Raw genomic sequence first — 22276 nt, forward strand, 5'->3', positions numbered from 1 at the left:
AAATTGGTGTTTTGCTTGGGCATACTTTCAATTGCAGGTTCAAACATAATTCAAGCAGTACAACAGCCTTGAGCAGTGGATCAGTGGCATGAACTTAAGGTTAATCAGTGACATCAAGTGAAGCAATAAAGGCACAAACAATAAAATAGTGGTCAAGCAATAAATCAATGAGAAGCAAGCAAATCCACATCAATATCTCTTAAGGAGTTTGGCCAAGATTCAGTGTCATTTGTCAAACATTATACATCGTTGTAAATAGGTCTTTATCCCTTATAAGGGAGACCACATTTATAAGGAGTTTGTCTTATTTCCTGGAGTTGAAGAAGGCAAATTTGTTTTCGGATTGTGTTATTATTCGACAAGGGTTCTTGTTTTATCAGGACAAGGATCTAGGTCCCAGAGTTATTGGTCAATCAAAGAAAATTCATTAAAAAATATCATTGTAATGTGGATCATTTTCCCTGGTACGGGAGTCCACACTTTTATTTTATTTTGTCTTTATAGGGTGGTAGGGTGGTTCTAGGCTAGTGAATGAAGTCATCTTCAGGTTGGGGCCTATAAAAACTTCAGTGTGGTAGGGTGGTGCTAGGGCGAGTTGGGGTTCGTTAGGGTATTGGGGCATACTTTCAGCTGATTGCTAATAAAACTAGGGTGTTGGAGCGTCCTTCCGGTGGGAGCTGGAGAAGAATGATTTTCTATAATTCTAGGAGGTTGTAACTTTCATTTCAGTTGGGGTTGAAGATTAAAGAATTTATTAGAAAAGCGTTCAATGGTTTTTGACCCTTAGGGGGGTTTCCACCTAGAAATATTGTGCCTACTATCTTTATCTTTTGCATCGTTGTTTACTGCTTTTACTAAATAATAATAATAACAGATGATTAACTAGCACTCTGAAAAGAGGATTAATAGTGTTAATTGCTAAGAATATTGATTCACCTCCCCCCCCCCAAGTAATTCCAACAATTTCCAAAGCCAACTCTAGGGAGAGACTCAAATAATAGCTTGCTTGCCAAAGGGGCAAGGTAAAGGGCTCTCCAAGAAAGGCTCAACGGAGGCTTACACCTAGGGAATAGGGATAATCACTTGCGATGGATATCATGGATCTAAGACTCTCTAAGATACAAGATTCCTCAAGTGGCCTTGTGAGATGAATAATGATGAAGATGTGGGACCACCATGGGGTCTTGGAAGATCCAAGATTGTCCTAGGGTTTGAATAATCCTCAAAAGAGTCTCTAGGTTAAGCGATGATAGGGGAAGGTCACAAGAACAATAAACTTGCGTTGATTTTTTGAATGAAGAAACCTTCAAAATTGCCGCTAACCAAAGAGGACCTAAACCAATCAATTTTGGAGTTAGGACACGGTGTTTCTCACAAACCGACCCTGGGAAAGGCTTCAAATTTGGAGGGCTAGTAGAAGACACCCTAGAATAGTTCCTCACTGACTCGCTCTTCAAGAGGATGGATTAAATGGAAATTACTTGATGCCATAGCTAGGACGTCTACGGTTAGGGTTGAAATTTTTGGATGGAAGTAAAGATAAAGTTTAGGGTGATCACAAAGGACAAAGATCAGTGCCTAACCAATTGGGATGAATGAAATCAAGATAATTTTGATTTCGAGACTTTCGCTCTTCCAAGGAGTCCTTGCAGCTTTCGCTAGCCTAGAGAGGCATTAGTTAGGTCACAAGAGGAATTTACACTTCGATTTACAAAATTTGATGGAGTTTCAAGGTAAAAGGTGCACAACCCACCCCTAGGAACATTCATTATTTTTTCCAAGATGAATAACATATGCAATGAGTCAAGATTCCAAGCATTAATTTTAGGGCACAAGTAAATCATGAAATAACATTCCATACATTAGACATGAGTCAACAAGAAATGTGCATAAATAGAGCACTTACATGACAAAAAGAATATATCGATCCATCATAATTGCAAACATGAAGCTCCAAGATAAGATACCAATAACCCAAACATCAAGATGCATTAAGAATACTCCAATGTGTCCATCAATTGCAGGTCTGAATTCTTTTTAAGAGAAGAAATACAATCCAAGTGATGATGACTGTTACAATGAGGCTCTCATGTATTTATATGATCCTTTTAGGTATTCGAATTTCCCAATTTAACCCAATAATGCAACTAGAATAAAATAATGTGCACAATAATACTACTTTGGCGAGAAGCCCACCAAATAGCTCCAAAAGATGAATAATAAGCCTCTTAAGAGGGCCTAAATGATAGAACAATAGTTAATATGGTCGTTGGGAGGCCAAATCAAGTCCCTCATGTGTCAAAATGAATAGGAGGGCTCCAACATCAATGATGAAGGGGGTTTCCCCTTAATCTCCAAGCAAATAACCTGTGGGGTTGTGGGGGCACAAAGAACGGAGTCATGGGTCTCCAATTGAATTGAACAAGCTTGTTCTCCATCTATAAAAGTTGCAACAATGATGCAAACCTCCCTTTTCTCCCTAGGTGAGACGCAACCCCATCTAGGCCCTAGACCAACTGCCAAGTGAGTGGTGCAAGTGTGTAGTCGGTTGAGCAATGTGGTCCAAGTGCATCATCATCATCGAATAACTGGGACACGAGCAAGCAATAGGTGTTGTTGAAGGATCTCATGGTGTGGCTACCTTCTCTCTTTTGTAATGGAGGCCCATGGCTCTCAATGCTTACCCTACAAGTGCCATCATGACCCTCTAGAGGGCTTGGATCCTGTATAGGGAGGCCTAACCCCAACATGAAGACCCACCCGAAATCCTGTATAAGATCCAATGTGTCTCCACATCTTCCAACACAACAATTCATTAGTACAATTAAGAAAATGAGCTCACAAATCATGGAACCAAGTGGGCACTTCATAGTGACATGTCCTTCCATAATAAGCTTTAAAATGTGCAGGTGTCCCAGGCTTAAGAGGGAGGTTAATAAAGGACCCTATTAGGTGGTTTCAACCTCTAAGGGAGTGGCAAGTCCATGGTACATTTGTCAAATGGAAGGCGTCATGTGAAATAACGATGGAATGGAGTGGGGTAATAAGGAAGGCTCCAAGCCACATGCCATGGTACAAGGGTAGCTATAAGGAGGGAAGCCCACACATGGGTGCATAGATGTAGGAGGGGGCAATCGCGGTACATGATTTAACCTCGACCTTTGTTTTTCCGCCCTTCTTCATATGCCTTTTGCCTTTTATTTATTTTCCTTTCTTTTAATTGCTCAGAGCTCCAAGGAATGAGAGCATGATGTGTATAATATAGCAGTGAATATCCCCTTAAGATTGGGCATTTCATCACCCACCAGGGTTTGGGACAATCATGGTTCCTTAATGATGCAGGGGGATCACATAAGGGACCTTAGGAACCAGGGTGATGGCCATAATGATAAGGGTGGAGCTCATGTTTGGCTTTTGCCCACTTGCTAAATTTTTATGTCCCAAACAATGCCCTAGAGGTTGATGCAACTAAAAAGACCTACAACAACTCAATATCAAATTCAACCACGGAAGCCATGTATATATCTGTGTTATTAATTGATAAATTCTGCTTAAAATTTTCACTGTCTAGATTTTGAGCAACAATTTTGTTAAACTTTGTTAACTTTCCGAAGTTAAGGCTTCACAGTAACATTAGGGATATGTGTGAAAGACTTCCTCAAATTATGTAATATTTGATGTTTTTCTCATCTTTCATTTAAGTTATCATCTTGTATCCCCTTTCCATATTTAACCAAATGGAACAATTTATTATGTGGAACCCATCAATTTTATTAATATTAGAGGTCTCTACAAAAATGGGTAGTTTAACATCTCAAGGAGCTTGATTTTCCATTATCAATTACTTGCCCATACCATGTTTGTTATCCTTCCTATCTGATGACTCCATTGTCATCATTCTCTATGTAACTACTAATATAATTTCGTAAGGATGATCTATTATTTTAATCGGATCTTATGGTTAGCCTCCTTCAATCTTCCATACCCCTTAGTAGCCATGTCAAAATTCATCCATGCTAATGGCTGATTTCTCATACATGTGTTTCTTCAATCTTCCATACCCCTTAGTAGCCATGTCAAAATTCATCCATGCTAATGTACCAAAAACAGAGCACACAAGATTTAGCTTCAAATCCAATTCAATTGAATTAAGGGATTCCTTTTATCAATTCAAATTAAAAAATCATAGTTTCACAAGGATGATCTATTATTTTAATCAGATCTTATGGTTGGCCTCTGGCTGATTTCTCGTACATGTGTTTCTTCACTCTTCCATACCCCTTAATAGCCATGTCAAAATTCATCCATGCTAATGTACCAAAAAACAGAGCACACAAGATTTAGCTTCAAATCCAAATCAATTGAATTAATGGATTCCTTTTATCAATTCAAATTAAAAAATCATAGTTTTCAAGGATGAATATATTGACCTGACTTAAGGCACATGGTATCCTAGCGGACCCAAAAATTTCGAGTTCAAATTCATGTAGAATCTTGAGTTCAAATTCACGATTCAAACATTAGTCATCTCAAGTGATACAAGACTTCCAATTCAACATGACATGCTAAAAACGCATGTAGCCACAAAGGCAGATTAAAAATCAGTTAGCATGGGAAGTAAAGAGATATAGGAACTACATGCATGTGTCCCACATACATCTGAACATTTACTGCAACGATGCAAAGAAAAATAGGATAAATGCAAATACTACCTTGATTCGAACTCGAAAAACTTGAATGCAATATAGATGTTACTAACTAACTCATTTAAAAACAAAACAAATATTTTTAGGCATATATGACCGTTAGGGATCAAGTACCCGTTCAACGAAACTTCTTTTCAAATTTCAGTCAAATTTCGGATATGCAGTAAAATACTATTTGATAGATAGCATCTTTCCAATTGTCAGATTTAAGGGAATTATCTTGATATCTAATTTATTAAATTTCAATCAAAGATCAAAGATCAGCTTTGAAGTAACATTATTTAAAATTCTGCACAAAAGTTAACGATGTAAAAACGATTAAAAAAAAATCTCAACCCACACAACGAGGTAAAATTGGACAAGATATTAATTGAGAATGTATATTGTTCCAAAACCCTATTGTCATATATCGTATTATTGTAATTGTAGTACTAACATCACCATAAAGGAAGTTTCATGATGAAGCGTTGCAGGTTAGAAATTGTAACCAATGACAAATATTCTCCAGTAGTTGCAATAAGTACAAATAATAATAATAATAACATTCATGTAACCAAATTCACACTTCAATTATACTAAATCATTAACGAAAAAAAGTTAATCAACTTAAAATTATTTGATTAAAATTTTCACCAAATTTAAATTTAATTAATAGTAATCTATTTACAATCCCCAATAAAAAAGTATGGAAAGTATATTTATTTTGATTGTCAAATATCTACCAATCATAGTGATGTAAGACATTTTACAATTACTATCATAATGAATGATATTTTAATATCCACTAGACTAAAAATAGTTTTTAGGACCACCAGCCTCCCTGTCTTTTTTCTTTTGCCATTCAATCTTTTCCTTACTCAAATTGATGATGAGCTGACCCAACCTTCTAACAGTCTCCTCACTGAAAAGACAATGCTAAGGAACCAATGCTAACATGTTGCCATAACTGTTTCTGATGCCTCTGATGTCATATGACTTCTCAACCCAATAGTCATGACGATTTCTATTAATCAAAAAGCCCCCATAATGACACACTAGCCCACGAACATGTTACCTGAGGGAACTGAACCTTTATAGGACATAGCAAAGACCAATTTTCAACCAAGCAAGCCCACTTTGAATACAATCCCCAATAGATGAAAGCAACAAATTGAATACAATCCCCAATAGATGAAAGCAACAAATAGAGGATAATGATCCATATTTCCTAAACGATAACACCAAAACTATATGCACTGAAAAGATAACATCAAGTTGAAATAATTAATTATATGCATGATTATCACCCACACCGTTAATCTGACAAATTATTCGACATAAAAATATCTAGCAAGTGAAATGCTTGTCAAAGTGTGAATTTGAACATAATGTTACAGAATAATGCCCAATTAAAATGCCTTCAGATCCACTTATTCAGAAAATGCTTTCAATTAGAAAGCCACTTTCAAAGGAAAAAATTTGAATAAGTCACCATATGCTGGTATCCACTTACGGTACCTATTGGCATGGTACATAGAAGCCAGTTAAGGTGCCCTATCAATAGAGTACAAAAGGTATTGGACCTGTTTGCAGTACAATAGCACTTCATTGGACGTTAGTTGATAGAATTACAAATCTCCATGTCTGTTGCATTATAGCAACAATGATTTCAAATTATATGAAAATATGCCATGCCTATGCACACACTACACAACAGCAACAATCGTCACAAGGTTCTTAACGAGTTCCATCAAGCTTTTGCTTGAATAAATAAGCAATATTGATGCAGAGATGTGTTAAGCTACTGACTTCGATGGCCTTTTCTTTTCAAAGTCTTCCTCAAATTCTTTTATTGCACACCGGATTGATGTATAAATACCATCCCTTGCTGCCATTGCTGCGCTGAACCGTTTAAGCTCATCTGCAACAAGCTCATAAAACCTTGTATCAAGCTGTTTTTGCTCCTGCCTTTGAAGCTCATTATCCAAAGCTTTTGAAATTGTATCCTTTTCAATATTCAGCAAAGCTATCTTGTTATCAAGCGACAAGATGTGTTCGGCAGACATATTTAGTCTTTCCCATAAATTCATATACTCCTGTTGCTGTAATTTATGCTCTCCGTTCCACTTCATCAAATTACTCATACCATCAACAGGATGTTGACCCTTCTCGATCAAAACTTTATTTGTATTTAATTCCACGTCAACTGACCCATCTGGAACAGGGAGGCCCTGGGTAACAAGCATGTAAGTTAGCACTAAGTTTTTAATTCTCCCAAAATGATATCAACACTCTAAGCTATACAGAATACAAACAAAATAAACACAACTCAAACATAAAAGATGACTGCAGAGGGATATATTATTATTATAGCTGATATATTTAACCAGCATCACATCAACAAACCTTTTGCGACTCGTCATTATTCAAATGAGACGTCATGTCTGACTTCACACATCTGCAGAGATTATCCTCCTCACATGATGACTGGCCAAGTCCAGAATCAAATTTAACTATTTCATTAAGGCAGACACGCAATGCTTCAAAAAGTTTCTCTATGCAAGGACTCATTTCCTTACAACCAGACAAAAAATCATGGCCATGCTGTGCCAGATTCTTGAGTTCTTCTACAAGCCATTTGGCAAGGAACACACCATTAGCTAAATCTGAACTCATCTTTGCTGATTTCCTCTTATCAATATGACTATCACTGGCACTTTTTGGGCCATTCTTAAATAATTCCTCATTCCAAATATTACTTTCATGGCATCCAAAACTAATATCTGAATTGTCATCTTCTAGCTGATCAGCTTGTTTGCATTGCATTTCCACAATAAAATCAGGAATTGACTTTGAAACTGATGAACCATCTGGCAAAAAACTAGACAATTCATCTCCAATATTTGCACATAATGAACCAACATCTATGGCAGCACTTACACCCAACACATTCTCCAGTCTGTACATTTTATGGCATATTTGTTTAAAACTCTCATTCAATGGTGCTGATACTATTCTAGAACTAGTATCTGCCGACAAAGAAAAGGATGTGCCAAAGTCACAATAATCTGGAACCTGCAAAAGGACGGGAAAGAAAACCATAAAAATGCACAAGTGTTCATTAAAATTATATTTGAATACAAAGCAATGTAATAAAATGTAAAATGCAACTCCTCTCCTGTTAAGTCATTAGTTACCTGAAGTACAGTAGAAGTACTACTGATATGTTTATCCAAATCAAAATTTTGCAACTTTCTTCTTTCATTCTCAGAACACACATCTCTGGGCATTACTAAAGAAACTACAGCATGCTTTAGTTGTTTATTAAGCATCTGGTTCTGCCGATGGAGCTCTGTATTCTCCTGTTTATATTGCTCAAGCAAATTTACAAGCTTCACAAAATTGGACTTCAAATTTACAATCCCGCAGTTACTAGAGTCATCTTCCGGTGGTAACTGCATATCATTCATTGACTTTTCTTCTAGAAAGATTCCCTGGAGAGAACACATTATTAAATTGTTAGCACTACTACGTTTACTTGTCACTGCCAACTGCATTCATTTTTATCATTACAAAGGTTAAGAATTTGAAAAGTCAATAATAATGTACCTAGGTGATCAAAAGAAATCCATTCCCTTCCTCTCTGAGATATACCTCTTTTCCACCTAGATACAAACTCACTAGGGATGTGAGATCACTTGTGACTAGTTTTTCTTGACTGTGTAGTATGAAACCTAGCAAATCAACGTATGTGTATTCCTATGTAATAATTGAATGTGCTCTTCCCCTTACAATTTTTGATTCGGCTAATCTCGCACACGAAAGGTTTTACAGGTAAAGAGTGCAGGAACCAAATCAATTGGCTCCAAGGGGTCTTAACAAGCTCGAATGTGTTTTGGGTTTCCAGAAAATTTATGTGAGGTTCCACACAGAAATGTTACAATTAGTGGATAAGGATGCAATTTTCCAGATAACTTTCTTTTAGAAGTCCTAAATCTGGTCAATTCTGAGTCTTGACATATCAAGTATTGGTAAATGTATATGTGATTGTGTTGAATTGTTTGGCATTGATTTCTAGCAGAATTGTTAAGTAGATCAAAAGGGATGACAAAGTAAATCAACCAAATTTCTATCACAAATCTTAAATTATTTTTGGTAGTCCTTGCAAATATCCATTTGTATTTATACAGATAGACCAGTTAAAATGTAAATCAATTCAAATGCTACCCATATTTTCAGTCAATGTATTGTCGAAAAGTTACTATGGTCATTGGAAATTATATTTATGAATACTGGGTCTGTCATAAAGCCGGATGTTGGAAATGATAATTATGAATATTGGGTCTGTCAGAAAGCCGGATGTAATGATACGCATATTTTACAGAAATGTGGTACATTAAAGAAAACCAATAAAATGCACAATATACAGTGCTTTAAATAGATGGACAAACCAAAATAAATGGTTTGCAGAAATTTCACCCTAGGTAATGAAACTATAGATATGCAATCACAATTTGGTGGCATGACCAGATACCATTTCAATCAGTTTGACATCATTGTTTAAAAACCGGCCAAATCAGACTTAAAGTTGGTTGATTCAACCTGTTAGGTACCTCTAGGAGATGACCCAGCCTTCGAACTGGTTCAGTGGCCAGCTCCATAATGAACCAGCGAGTTCATCTGGTACATCCTGCACTAGACACCTACAGGACCATGCAAATTCTTTCTGAAAGCAAAAAAGAAAGGCTTTGATGTTGATGACTTGGGGTGGATGGGTTTGGATGATGCTCCACTAGCAGCACCAAACATAGCAGGGACTAGCTGTTGAAATTTTGTACGTGTGGTCAGTATTTATGTCAACAAATCAAAGGGAAAACAAATTTTTATTTTATTGTTCATGTATGCTCCAAGATGTACAAGTCGGCCCACCTCTTAAAGCAGTTTGACCCTTCATCAAATTACCCTTGATTTGACTCGTATTGACCACTCATCCTCCGCATTTGGTATCACATCATCAGCTCGGATCATCACAAGAAGATTTCTGTTCACACATGCAAAGGAGGAAAAAGACATTTTGACCAGCGAAGTTTGACCTGTTCTATCTCTGGTTGACTCGTTGACTTGGCATTTTCTGGGCTGCTTTGACTTGAACTTTTCACTGGTCGTTGACCAAATTTCTGGGCAGAATTCTGATTTGGACGAACCTGTTTGACCAGCAGTGACCATAGGTCAACCAATGTTTTAAAACTCCGACTCAGGTTCAGAACCAAACGAGGGTCGACTCTGACTCTGACTCCGACTCGGTATCGCCTCGGCCTAGTTGATTTCGATGACTCGGTCATTGTAAAAAATACATTAAATATTTATTATTTTATGAAAAAACATAATTTTAAAGATTTTCATTAATGTGTCCAAACTAGTGTTGCGAACATCGCGCTTTTTTAAGTCTGCTGATAACATCGCCGGATTTTTATGAAATTTTTTTCGAAAAAATCACTGAAAATTTGCGATTTTTTCCAAAAACTCGCAATTCGAGAGGAAAAAATTGTGGCCCTCCGGGACAGCACGTTTTAAAAGCGAGTTCATGAGTTTTATTTGTCATTTTAAACAGACAGCAGACTTGTTCGAGAGCTGGGGAGGAGAAGGCGACTACTAAGGCAGAGGAGGAGAAAATCGGGAGACTTTAGCATCCCAAGCAAAAGAAATTCGTGTTTGGACCAACTTTCTTCGGCAAACCATGGTTTCCAGGTATGGGCAGCCAATTTGGCCATTTATTTTAGTTTTTTTCTTGTTTTTGTTTGGCTTTCTATAACCCATTGATTATAAATGATTTTTGAGTGGATTTAATTGTGTTCTTTTCTTCATTTTTGTTGCATAGAGTGGAGAGGGTTCATTTTGGTCAAAAATGCAAAAACTTGATCATTAGATTTATTAGTTTAATTTTTTCTTGTGCTCTATCCTTTTGCATCATTTTTTATTGGGTTTGAATGTGCATTTTTTCTGTTATTGTTGGATTGAGTTGAGGTTTTTTTTGTCAAAAATTCAACATGTTGTGTCATGTATAAAAAAAAAAGTATATATATATATATATATATATATATATATATATATATAATAATAATAACTTGCAATTCTTCTTGTGCCATAAGTTCAGTTTCAAGTTTCGACTTCAAACTTCATCTTACATTAAAACTCAAGAGTTCAACCAAGTTACAAACATGCCAAGGAAATTGGACACTCTATGGGAATTTGGTGAACCTGATGGAGGGTTTGACGGATCAAACTTGTCTTGAAAGTTGTGTGGGCATCATATGAAAAGGGGGGTTTATAGATTGACGTCTCACCTTGGACAAATCCCTGGACATGAGGTGGGTCCTTGCACCAATACAAATGTGGAAATCATTTGAAGAGTCCTCAGATCATTGGAAGAATTAGAGCAAGCCAAACTATCCAAGTCAGAACTGAGGAAGCAACTAGCAGGGAGAGTGTTAAGAGGTGAATATGAAAATAGCACTGGTTCTACTTCAGCATCAATATCTACAGCCAACCCTGTAGCTACCTCATCAATTTTTGTTCTTAGAACCATAGCTGGTTCACAACCATCTGTCTCTTCCATTGTTTTACAAACCGGCCGTTTCGAAACCGAAACGGCCGAGTCGAACCGAGTTGAAGCCTTGAGGAGTGACCCGGTAGAAAAACCAGTCCGGGAGGCCGAGTCATGACTGACTCGGCCGAGTTATTGCATGACTCGGCCGAGTCAGTCATGACTCGGTCAACCCGGCCGTTTTGCACATCTACTCGGCCGAGTCATTAAATTCAGCCAGTCACCCAAAGAAACAACGATTTTTCTATTTTTTTTTTAACTTTTTAACATTTGGCTGATTGTTGGGGACTCCAAGGTGTTTTCTAAATTGGTTAAGTGCTATTTGGGGTCCATTCCCCTCTCCTAGTATTGATATGATGTTCAAATTTCATGGTAATGTTAAATTCTTAAAGTAAAAGTGACATTCTCCTTAATCTTCATTTTCATCATTTTACTTAAATTTTTAACATTACCATGAAATGACTCAGGATGTTTAAGAGTGGTTCCAGCCTCATTGGATTTCATATGGAGAAAGTAGAATTTTAGATTTCATTCAAAATCCAGCAGACTTATCATTTTTTCAGGGTTTTAGGATTGGAGGATTGCAATGTTTCCATTGAATTTTATCATGTATTAGGGTATGGAACTCGTATTTAATCAAGAGCACCAATCCCTCTGTGTACCTTGATGTTAGTGACATTGGTTGTTGAACTCCTCTGGGATTCGCTCTCAAACCTGGAGCTTCTGAAAATGTCGCTTCTGCTCCCGTTTTCGCTCTCGCTCCCCACTTCCGCTCCTGCTCCCAAGTAACACTGAGCTAGATGATGTTGGCAACTCTAGCAGTAGCCAGTACTGGTCATTGATGGGGCCCCTTGTCTGACTCTGATGATGATGATCCAGAGATTGGTCGAGATGATCTTGGCTCCTCTGGCAGTAGCTACTAGCCTCCTTGGTTATTTGTATTTTGTTTTGACTCTTGAGTCTTTGATCATGTATGACAGACTACAGTTGACTATGTATTTACTATTGCCATTGGGTACCACCGTACCATTTTGATATAATGGATTGGTTCATGAGCCTACTTTGATCATATGTTGTCTTCCATGTATATTATAATGTTGTGTGTTTGGAAACTTGAATGAAAATCTTTAAAATTATGTTTAAAATATTTAAAATTATGTTTTTTTATAAAAAAAATAAATATTTAATGTATTTTTTACAACGACCGAGTCATTGAAATCGAGTCGGCCAAGTCATTACCGAGTCGGAGTCCGAGTCGGAGTCGATCCTCGGCCGAGTCCGAGTCCGAGTCCGAGTTGTAAAACATTGGTCTCTTCAATGCTTAAAAAGAAGAAGATGACAAGTTGTTGGGCAAGTTTCTCCTTTGAAGTGATATTTCTTTCAGCGCTGCAAGGAATAATCCATTTTTCCAGCCTGTTGTTGATGCTATTGTAATTGTTGGCCCAAGGTACAAAATCTCTTCTTATGATGACTTTAGAGGCTGCATTCTTCAAGATGAAAAGTTTGACTGCACCAAAAGATTGGAGTTTAGGGCATCATGGGCACAAACAGGATGCACTGTGATGTCAAATGGTTGGACTAACCAAAAGGGGAGAAGCCTTATAAACTTCTTGGTTAATGTCCCAAGGGGGCAATGTTTATGAAATCTGTTGATGCTTCTGCACATATCAAGGATGCAAAATTATTATGTGATTTGTTGAATGTGTTTATTTTGGAAGTAGGTGCAGAACATGTTGTCCAAGTCATAACGGACAATGCTGCAAATTATATTGTTGCTGACAAGATGCTTATGGAGAGGCATCCTACTTTATTTTGGACACCTTGTGCTGCACTGTTAAATTGGAAACTAGAGACAAACTCCATGTGGGTCATCTTATTTATGGCAACTGAAATTTTTCTTAGATACCTCTCATCGAGAGGTGTAAGATTTGATCTAAAGATCATCTGATTCCGATAAGTATTCATGGAAATATGAAGTTATTTGTGTTATAAGACAATTCGTCAAGGTCAGCCAGCAACCAAATAAACCCCACAAGTGCTCAACGTTTTAGCATAAAAAGAGATGACTTGAGAGTCATTTCTCACACACACTTCTATCTTGATTTCTCTCCACTTGTCTTGAATTTTAGTGGAAGGGAAATCTAGGAGTGGAAGCCCTAGACGTTGGAAGAAACATGACTAAGGGAGCTGCCCTAGAGGAGATGCCCTAGCCCTAGACGTTGTCAAAGAAGAATCCAAAAATGTTGTCAAGGAAGCATGCCCTAGCCGCAGTCTTGGAGGAATCTTATCATAACTAAGAGAAGCCCTAACGTTGTCCAAAAGACAACCCTAGACACAGTCTAAGAGAGGCCCTAAACGTTGTCCAAAAGGTAGCCCTAGAAGCAATCTAAGAGAAGCCCTAAACACAGTCTAAAAGGCAGCCCTAAACGTTGTCTAAAGGTAGCCCTAACGCAGTCTAAAGGCAGCCCTAACGCAGTCTAAAGGGAGCCCTAACGCTAACCTGCGGTGCCCTAGATGCAGGCCTAATACAGCTGAAAAGGTGGGCTATAGGTGACCCTCAAAATAGGGATAGCATGAGAGTTTGAGGACTCAAACATGCCCAGGACGGCAATGCTAATAATTGGGACATCAGCAAGACATGGTGTTGAAATAGCAATTGGGACAGCAGCAAGACATGGTGTTGCAATAGCAATTGGGACAACAGCAAGACATGGTGCTGCAATAGCAATTGGGACAACAATGACAGTGATGGGACAACAGCATACTATGATGGGACAGCAATGACAGTGATGGAACAGCAGCATACTATGATGGGACGGCAATGACATTGATGGGACAACAGCGTACTATGATGGAACAGCAGCATACTATGATGAGACAACAATGACATTGATGGGACAACGACATACTATGATGGGACAGCAGCATATTATGATGGGACAGAAATGACATTGATGGGACAGCAACATACTATGATGGGACAACAGCATACTATGATGGAACAACAACAAAAACAATGGAACAACAACAAAAACAATGGAACAACAAGCTAACATGGAATGGCTATGTCACTAATAGTGGGACAGCAGTATGCCACATTGTTAAAATTGGACAACTAGGTCCAAACTCCATGTTCTGATGCTCAGATTAAGAGGCTAATATTTTTGTTGGATTCCTCTTTCTGAGAGGTGTAAAATCCATATAAAAATAGTCTTAATCCGATGAGCAGAACTTATATTTTGAATTTATTATTCTTAATAAATTATATGTGCTAGGTCAGCCAGTTTTGTAATGTAGGCTCACATGCCCAACAGATGTGTCACACACCCTCATTGATGGATATATATACAGGAAAAGTTGGAGAGAATTTGAATATAACACAACTCACATCTTCCTCTCTCATCCTAAAAGTACGAGCCACTTGGAGGGTTGTTGTGACACATGCTGGGCTGGCTGACCAAAGGAGACTTTGCTGGTTGAAGCATCCTGTTGACCGCCGAAACGAACACATACATTTTTCTTGTTTCTGATTTGTCTTCTGTAAGATCTGCTTATATGTTCTATCTGCATTTTGCTTATCTACTTGTATGATTGCTGTGAGAAAAGTGAAATTGCTCTTAGCATAGAACATCTACAAAACTTTACATGGTATCGGAGCTGAGGTGAAGACAAACTCACTTCAAGTGATCTCCTCTCCACGTCTTGGGTTTTTGGAGAAGGAGATTCACACTAGATTTCACCGGCCTAGTATGATGCCCTAACAGAGAACGCAGTCATGAACTTATACGCTCTTCTAAGCAGCCCTAAACGCAGTTAATGGATGCCTTTATATAGAAGATTATATGCGTTGTTCTTAAGGAACTTACACGCTGTATGATAAATGGTGGACGCCGTAATAAATGGACACAGCCAACCGCAGTCTAAATTCCACAGTCCTGAGGTGTAGCTGGAGTTATGTATACGCTGTGCAAGGAGTTATGTATATGCTGGACACACATATATAATGCAGAGGAGGTTCTGGCAGTCATACGCTGGAGTTATGTATACGCTGTATGAGAACGAAGTAGTCTATGTATCAAAGACGCAAACAAGGTATGACGCTGCAGAGAACCGCAGTCAAATCAAAGCCACAGTCAAGATCACGTATACGCTGGGTCAGCCACAGTCAGGTATATAGAACCACTGCATCAATGAAGGTCACGTATATGTTAGCCACAGTCAAGCATATATAGAACTGCTGAAGAGGTCTATACGTAGTCAATGAAGACTCTTATACACAGTTAATAAAGATAGTTACACGAAGTCTCCATACGAAGTCAATGAAGACTCGTATACACAGTTACTAAAGACAAGAAGGCGTGCGAATAAGGCGGGGAGATGCGCATGTCTTATGCGCATAAAGCCAGGTAGCTTCGTATGTTCGGGCTTGGTTTTATGTAGAGATCACGGTTGCGCAGTGAAGGTTATTAAAGGTCTGTTCATGAGTGCAGACTTACGGTATAGCGCAGGGGTTTGCGCGGTCTTGCCGTAATACAGTCTTGTGAACAAAGGTGGATAATGCGACGTGGAAGCACACAGTTATAAGAACAGTTTTATAAAGACTGTTTTATAGTTTTATAAAGACTGTTTTGTAAAAGTGCGGACAGGTCATAGCCTCGGTTATAGCTTCGGTTGAGGACAGAAGCTGGAATTCATGAACACGCAGAGGTTTATATGCAGCGGGCTGTCGAAGCGTTATACCGGTGATTTACTGTGGAGCTGTCACGTGGACAGGCCAGAGGACTGCTACGTGGACGGTAGCATATAATTGGTGCAGGTTTATGGGTGCTGGCGTGCTCGGATAACCGCACAGGAATTTGTATCAACCACGGGCTGTCGGTTGATATATCTGTACAGGTGGATTGTTGCAGGAATGTCACGTGGACAGACTAAAGGTCTGACGCGCAGACAGTAATAGATTCGCAGGTTTAACTACATACGCTGGTGCGTTTGGAGCAAACAAGTGAAGGGAACTGCGCAGGTCTGCTGAAATCACACATGTATACGCACTCATATAAGAACTCGTTCATATATACTTACAGTCCTGTTCATGACCCACGCAGTCTCAATGTTCATGCTGGATAGTTGTATGCAGTCACCACGCTGTCTGCAGTCAATGATATACGCAGGAATATATATGCAGGAATATATAACCGCTGGAATATATATGCCATCAAGCCGCAGTAAGGAAGGAATAGATGCAGTCTTCGCATGCAATGGAGACACTTATGCAGGACTTAAATATCCGCAGGCAAAAGAAGACAGTGGCATCTTCATGCTGTCATGGGAGACAGATCAACAGAGTCATAGAAGGAAGCCGCAGTCATGAGAGACCTGTAACTGCCAATCTCAGTGTGAAGATGACATCATTACGTAACCCTAAATTGTAGCCACGTGATGCCCTTAACACTGTAAAGGAGTAGACTTATGCACAGGACATTGGGAAACATATACGCAGCCATGGAATTTATATATAGGTCATGGAAATTATATACAGGACTTCGAATCTTTTATATGCAGGCCATGGCAACATTTATATGCAGTTCATGGATATATCTATACACTGTCATGTTGACACCTTATGCACAGTCATGGAGATACGCTATACTTGTGAAGACAAGATTTTGAGGACTGACAATGGTACTGAATATGAGTCAAATGAGTTCAAAGACTTTTGCAGAGAAGCTGGCATTAAGAGGGAGACTACCACTGCATATACTCCTGAGCAGAATGGTGTTGCTGAACGCAAGAATAGGACTATTGTGGAAGCTGCCCGTGCCATGCTATGTGACCAGGGTCTTCCAAAGTTTCTGTGGGGAGAAGCTGCAAATACTGTTGTGTACATTCAAAACCGATGCCCTCATTCCGCTTTGGACTCCAAAACTCCCGAAGAGGTTTTCTCTGGTAAGAAACCTGATGTCTCACATTTTAGAATTTTTGGATGTCCTGTCTATTTTCATGTGCCGAAAGAAAAGAGAAGTAAGCTGGATGCTACTGGGAAGAAAGGAATGTTTGTGGGCTACAGTGAGACTTCTAAGGCATATAGAGTCTATGTACCTGGTCAAAGGGAAGTAGAGATAAGCCATGATGTCACTTTTGACGAAGATGCTTCCCTGAAGAAAGTAGTAGATCTTCCTAGATCTGAAGAAAACCATGAAGAAAGACCTGGAAATCTGGAAGAACCCCAGGATGAGACTATGCCTGATGTTGAAGGGCCAATGGACCCTATTGATCCTTCCCCTTCTCTAGGAAAGAGGCCATCATGGCTCAGGGACACCCTCGAAGATGCTGAGGGTCATGCTGCCCCAAGGGGAACATTCCGAGAAAGCAAGAAGCCGTGTAGATACCAAGGGTATCTAGCTGCCTTGAGTACTATTATACAATCTGAACCTGGATCTTTTGAGGAAGCCATCAAGCATCAAGTCTGGAAGGATGTTATGCATGAAGAATATGAGGCTATTATGAAGAATGATGTCTGGGATGTGGTCCCGAGACCGAAGGACAAATCTGTTGTCACCGCTAAATGGCTCTACAAGATTAAACATGAATCTGATGGGAGTGCTGAAAAGTTTAAGGCAAGATTTGCTGCCCGTGGCTTCTCTCAAAAGGAAAGTATATTGTGAAGCTTCTGGAAAGATTTGGGATGGTGGACTGTAAGTCCGTGTCGACACCAATGGAACTCAACTTTAAGAAGTTGAGTGGCAGCGCTGCAGGGCCTATCTTGGCCAATCCTACTGAGTATCGTCAACTCATAGGAGCTTTGATGTTCTTAGTGAACACCCGTCCGGACATATGTTTTGCAGTGAATACTTTGAGTCAACAGATGGTTGAGCCTCATCATTTTCACTGGGTTGGTGCCAAGAATCTTTTGAGATATCTTCGGGGCACGGTAAACCATGGGCTGAGATACACTGCCGGGAGTGTGATACTCCGGGGATATACTGATGCCGATTGGGCTGGCAGTGTGGTGGATCGTAAGAGCACATCTGGATGCTGTTTCAATCTTGGTTCTGCTTCGATCTCATGGATGAGCAGGAAGCAGAAGTCGGTGGCTTTGAGCACCGCGGAGGCCGAATACATTGCTGCTAGTATGGCCTGTTGTGAAGCAATTTGGTTGAGGAAGCTCTTTAGTGAGCTGTTCCAACATGTGCTAGATACCACTGTAATACTCTGTGATAATCAGAGTGGGATTCGTATGACTGAGAATCCTGTGTTCCACGACCGATCCAAGCATATTGATATCAGGTACCACTTTATCCGGGATATGGTACAGCGAGGCGCCGTAAGGCTCGATCATATAGGAACTGATGAGCAGGTCGCGGATATTCTCACTAAGCCCCTGGGGAAGGTCAAGTTCCTAACCTTCCGTGAGAGTCTTGGTGTCATGGAAAGACCCTATGATGTGGGTCCTGTTGGACGATGAGCTCTGGGAGCTCTGGGGGGCTTTGGGGATAGCTTCTCGGAGCTATAAGCACTCATAATGCTTCTGCCCCACCCTTGTGATTATTGAGCTGGTTCGCCACTCATTTAATCTGTGCCCCGTATGCATCCTACCCATTGAGTTCAGGGCTCATGGGAAGTACCTCTCATTTGGCCAATGAGGTGTGGAAAAGCTAGAGACTATTAGCAAAGACTGATGGACGCATCAGAGATTGCCGTACTCTCTATCTAGGATGGCATGGTCCAACCACTTGATCTGGGATCAAGATTTGTGAGGTCTGGGACCTCTGGATTGATTATGTCAGTCGGGGAATGATGTCTTTGTGACTGACCCACTTCTGTTCTGAAATAAAGAAGCCAACAAAGCAAGTTTCGGCGGGATGACTCACGATGTTAATTGCACTAATAGATGGAGTTCTCCCTAGTTGAGAGGGAGTGTTAAAATTGGACAACTAGGTCCAAACTCCATGTTCTGATGCTCAGATTAAGAGGCTAATATTTTTGTTGGATTCCTCTTTCTGAGAGGTGTAAAATCCATATAAAAATAGTCTTAATCCGATGAGCAGAACTTATATTTTGAATTTATTATTCTTAATAAATTATATGTGCTAGGTCAGCCAGTTTTGTAATGTAGGCTCACATGCCCAACAGATGTGTCACACACCCTCATTGATGGATATATATACAGGAAAAGTTGGAGAGAATTTGAATATAACACAACTCACATCTTCCTCTCTCATCCTAAAAGTACGAGCTACTTGGAGGGTTGTTGTGACACATGCTGGGCTGGCTGACCAAAGGAGACTTTGCTGGTTGAAGCATCCTGTTGACCGCCGAAACGAACACATACATTTTTCTTGTTTCTGATTTGTCTTCTGTAAGATCTGCTTATATGTTCTATCTGCATTTTGCTTATCTACTTGTATGATTGCTGTGAGAAAAGTGAAATTGCTCTTAGCATAGAACATCTACAAAACTTTACACACATAGGACAGCAGTGGCTAGCATGGTGCAACAATGGCACATGGGATAGCAATGCAGTAGTATGATGTGTACAGCATGGTCATGAGGTCCAGCATTGTGAAGATGGGTGCAGCATGGTGCAGCACGGTAAGGTGCAACGTGATGACGAGATGCAGCACAATGATAGTTGAAGGAGTCACCTTGAAGAATCAGTTGAAGCAATATGTCTTCAACTAATCTCATGTATCATCTTCTTAAAGATGAGCTATGCTCTTATCTAGATAAGTCAAAAATATTGACTTCTGTTGTAAATGTACTCTCTCTCTCTCTCTCTCTCTCTCTCTCTCTGTGCTGAACTAATGAAGAAAAAATAAGAAGAATTGATCAAAGGTTTCCCCACATTGGGGTTTGTCCCTAGCTAGCGCCACATCTTGTGTCCTCTTGTCTTGGCTTGTCTTCTGTGATTTATGTTTACGTTCTATCTGCAATTTACTTTAATGTTGATGTGATTGCTAATCTAGAAAAGATATTGACCTAACTGTGAAAATTGAAATAAATTGCTCTAAGCATAGAACATACCTAAAATTAACATGCACATTGCATCAATTTGATGTTGGAGGGCATAGGAAAATTTTCCTTTGTCAAAGATATTGTTGATTCATCAAAAAGCATTACAAAATTTATATATAATCATGCATTTGTGCTTCATTTGATGAGAAAATTCAACAACAAGAAAAAGTTGGTGCGCTCTGCCATTACACAGTTTGTCACTAGTTTCATATCTCTTCAATCCCTCTTGAATTCTATCTGGAATGTGAAGAGAATGTCTATTTCAGATGAGTGGTGTGCTTTGACATTTAGCCGCAAAACAGAGGGAGAGGCCATATGCAGATTACTTTCATACCAAGAAAACTTCTAGGTGGGAGTGCAGAAGGTGTGCAACATTACTCAACCTTTGGTAAAGGTTCTTCAATTTGGTGATGGTGACAAGCCCGCAATGGGCTACTTATATGAGGCCATGGACAGGGCCAAAGAATCCATTCGGGCCTACTATGATGATAAGGGAGATGAGGGATTTCAAAAACAACTCCTCTTATGGGAAGTGATTGATGAACGATGGAACAACACACTCCATCATCCTATTCATGCTACAGGAATCTACCTGAACCCCGCATTTTCTTACCCCTGTGGGTTCTTATTTGATACTGAGATCATGGATGGATTCTTCACCTGTGTTCAGAGGATGGTGCGATCTCCAACGGAATGTGCAGAAATTTCCAAAGAAATGGAAATATACAAGATGGCAGAGGCACATTTAGCTTTGAGATGGCTTTGGTTGATAGGAAGACTAAAATGTCAGGTATTTTTTAGTTTGTTTCAAATTTCATTGTCCCTTCAAGTTCATAACTTCATACTTTGCTTCAACTTTCAAATTTCATTTTTTTCCTATGTTTATCTTATTTGTAATTTTGTTATAGATGCATGGTGAATAATCTATGGTGCCAAAATACCCCATCTATGAAAGCTTGCCATTCGAATCCTCAGCCAAACATGTAGCTCCTCAGGATGCGAGCGCAACTGGAGTGTATTTGAAAAAATACACAACAAGAAGCGCAACAGGTTAAACTTAAAACTTAAAATATTCCAAATTTCCAATTAATTTTTTGAATTCATTAAATAATATATTTTTTATAATTATTATTTTATGATCTTTGTACAGGTTGGAGTCCCAGTGACTTAATGACATGGTCTACGTCTACTACAATCTTCGATTGTGGGTGAGGCAACTTGAGAGGATACCTGATATGGAGTCCATCTCATTGGATGGGATTGACACCACTGCTGCATGGAGGGTTGATGCCATGAGGCATATCATGGGGTCTGTCGATGATTGGTTAGAGCAGGAGGTAGTGGAAGACGTAGAGGGGGAGGAGGAGGAGCAACAGGAAGAGGAGGTGACACCACCTACCCAGGCTACCCCTGCCACCAGTAGAGGACGTGGTCTACCTCCTATAGCTCTTAGTTCTTCAGCTTCTAGAGCATAGCAAAGTCCACTACCAACTCCACTGGCATCTACATCTAGAGGGAAAAGGAAAGCTATTGCATTTTCTTGCAAGAGGGGCAGAGGAAATCAGTGGTATTAGTTATTTGGTTCATTTTATTGTATATGACATTATGACTCATGATATGAGATACATTACTATATTTTTTGTTGATATTTTGAGGCTGAGTTGGGAATCAGGAGTCAAGACTTACTATTCAGGACATGATTCACTGTTATGTGTGATGTAGCACTAGAAATGATATTACACATCTAATCTATTAGTTCTTTTATCATATTTATGTGTCAATGTATTTAGTTTATGTTGTAGATGCTTTAGATATTAAAAAAATTGAAAAAAAAAATGAATATTTTTGTATTTTCCGAATTCTTCCCGATTTTTACCAATTTTTTCCTGATTTTTACGATATTTTCTGATATTTTCCCCTCGCTAATTCAATCCCGATCGCGATTTTCGCAACATTGGTCCAAACACAAACCATT

The 22276-nt window shown here is 39.2% G+C and overlaps 1 protein-coding gene across 1 annotated transcript in view; it reads right to left on the bottom strand.

Annotated features, from left to right (window-relative positions):
• Positions 1-5960: 5960 nt before the first annotated feature.
• LOC149145273 (kinesin-like protein KIN-7N) overlaps positions 5961-22276 on the bottom strand; it is a 178707-nt gene continuing 162391 nt past the window's right edge. Inside the window, exons 18-20 of the mRNA XM_089447508.1 lie at positions 7883-8179; positions 7092-7760; positions 5961-6916 (exon numbers count right to left, since the gene is read on the bottom strand). Coding sequence (XP_089303634.1) covers positions 6482-6916; positions 7092-7760; positions 7883-8179 — 1401 coding nt within the window. The 3' untranslated portion in view covers positions 5961-6481. The remainder of the gene's footprint in view (positions 6917-7091; positions 7761-7882; positions 8180-22276) is intronic.

The sequence above is a fragment of the Pinus tabuliformis genome, chromosome X, assembly GCF_031772625.1.
Source record: "Pinus tabuliformis cultivar Carrire ecotype Pingquan chromosome X, CPIR1, whole genome shotgun sequence".
Taxonomy (NCBI): Eukaryota; Viridiplantae; Streptophyta; class Pinopsida; order Pinales; family Pinaceae; genus Pinus; species Pinus tabuliformis.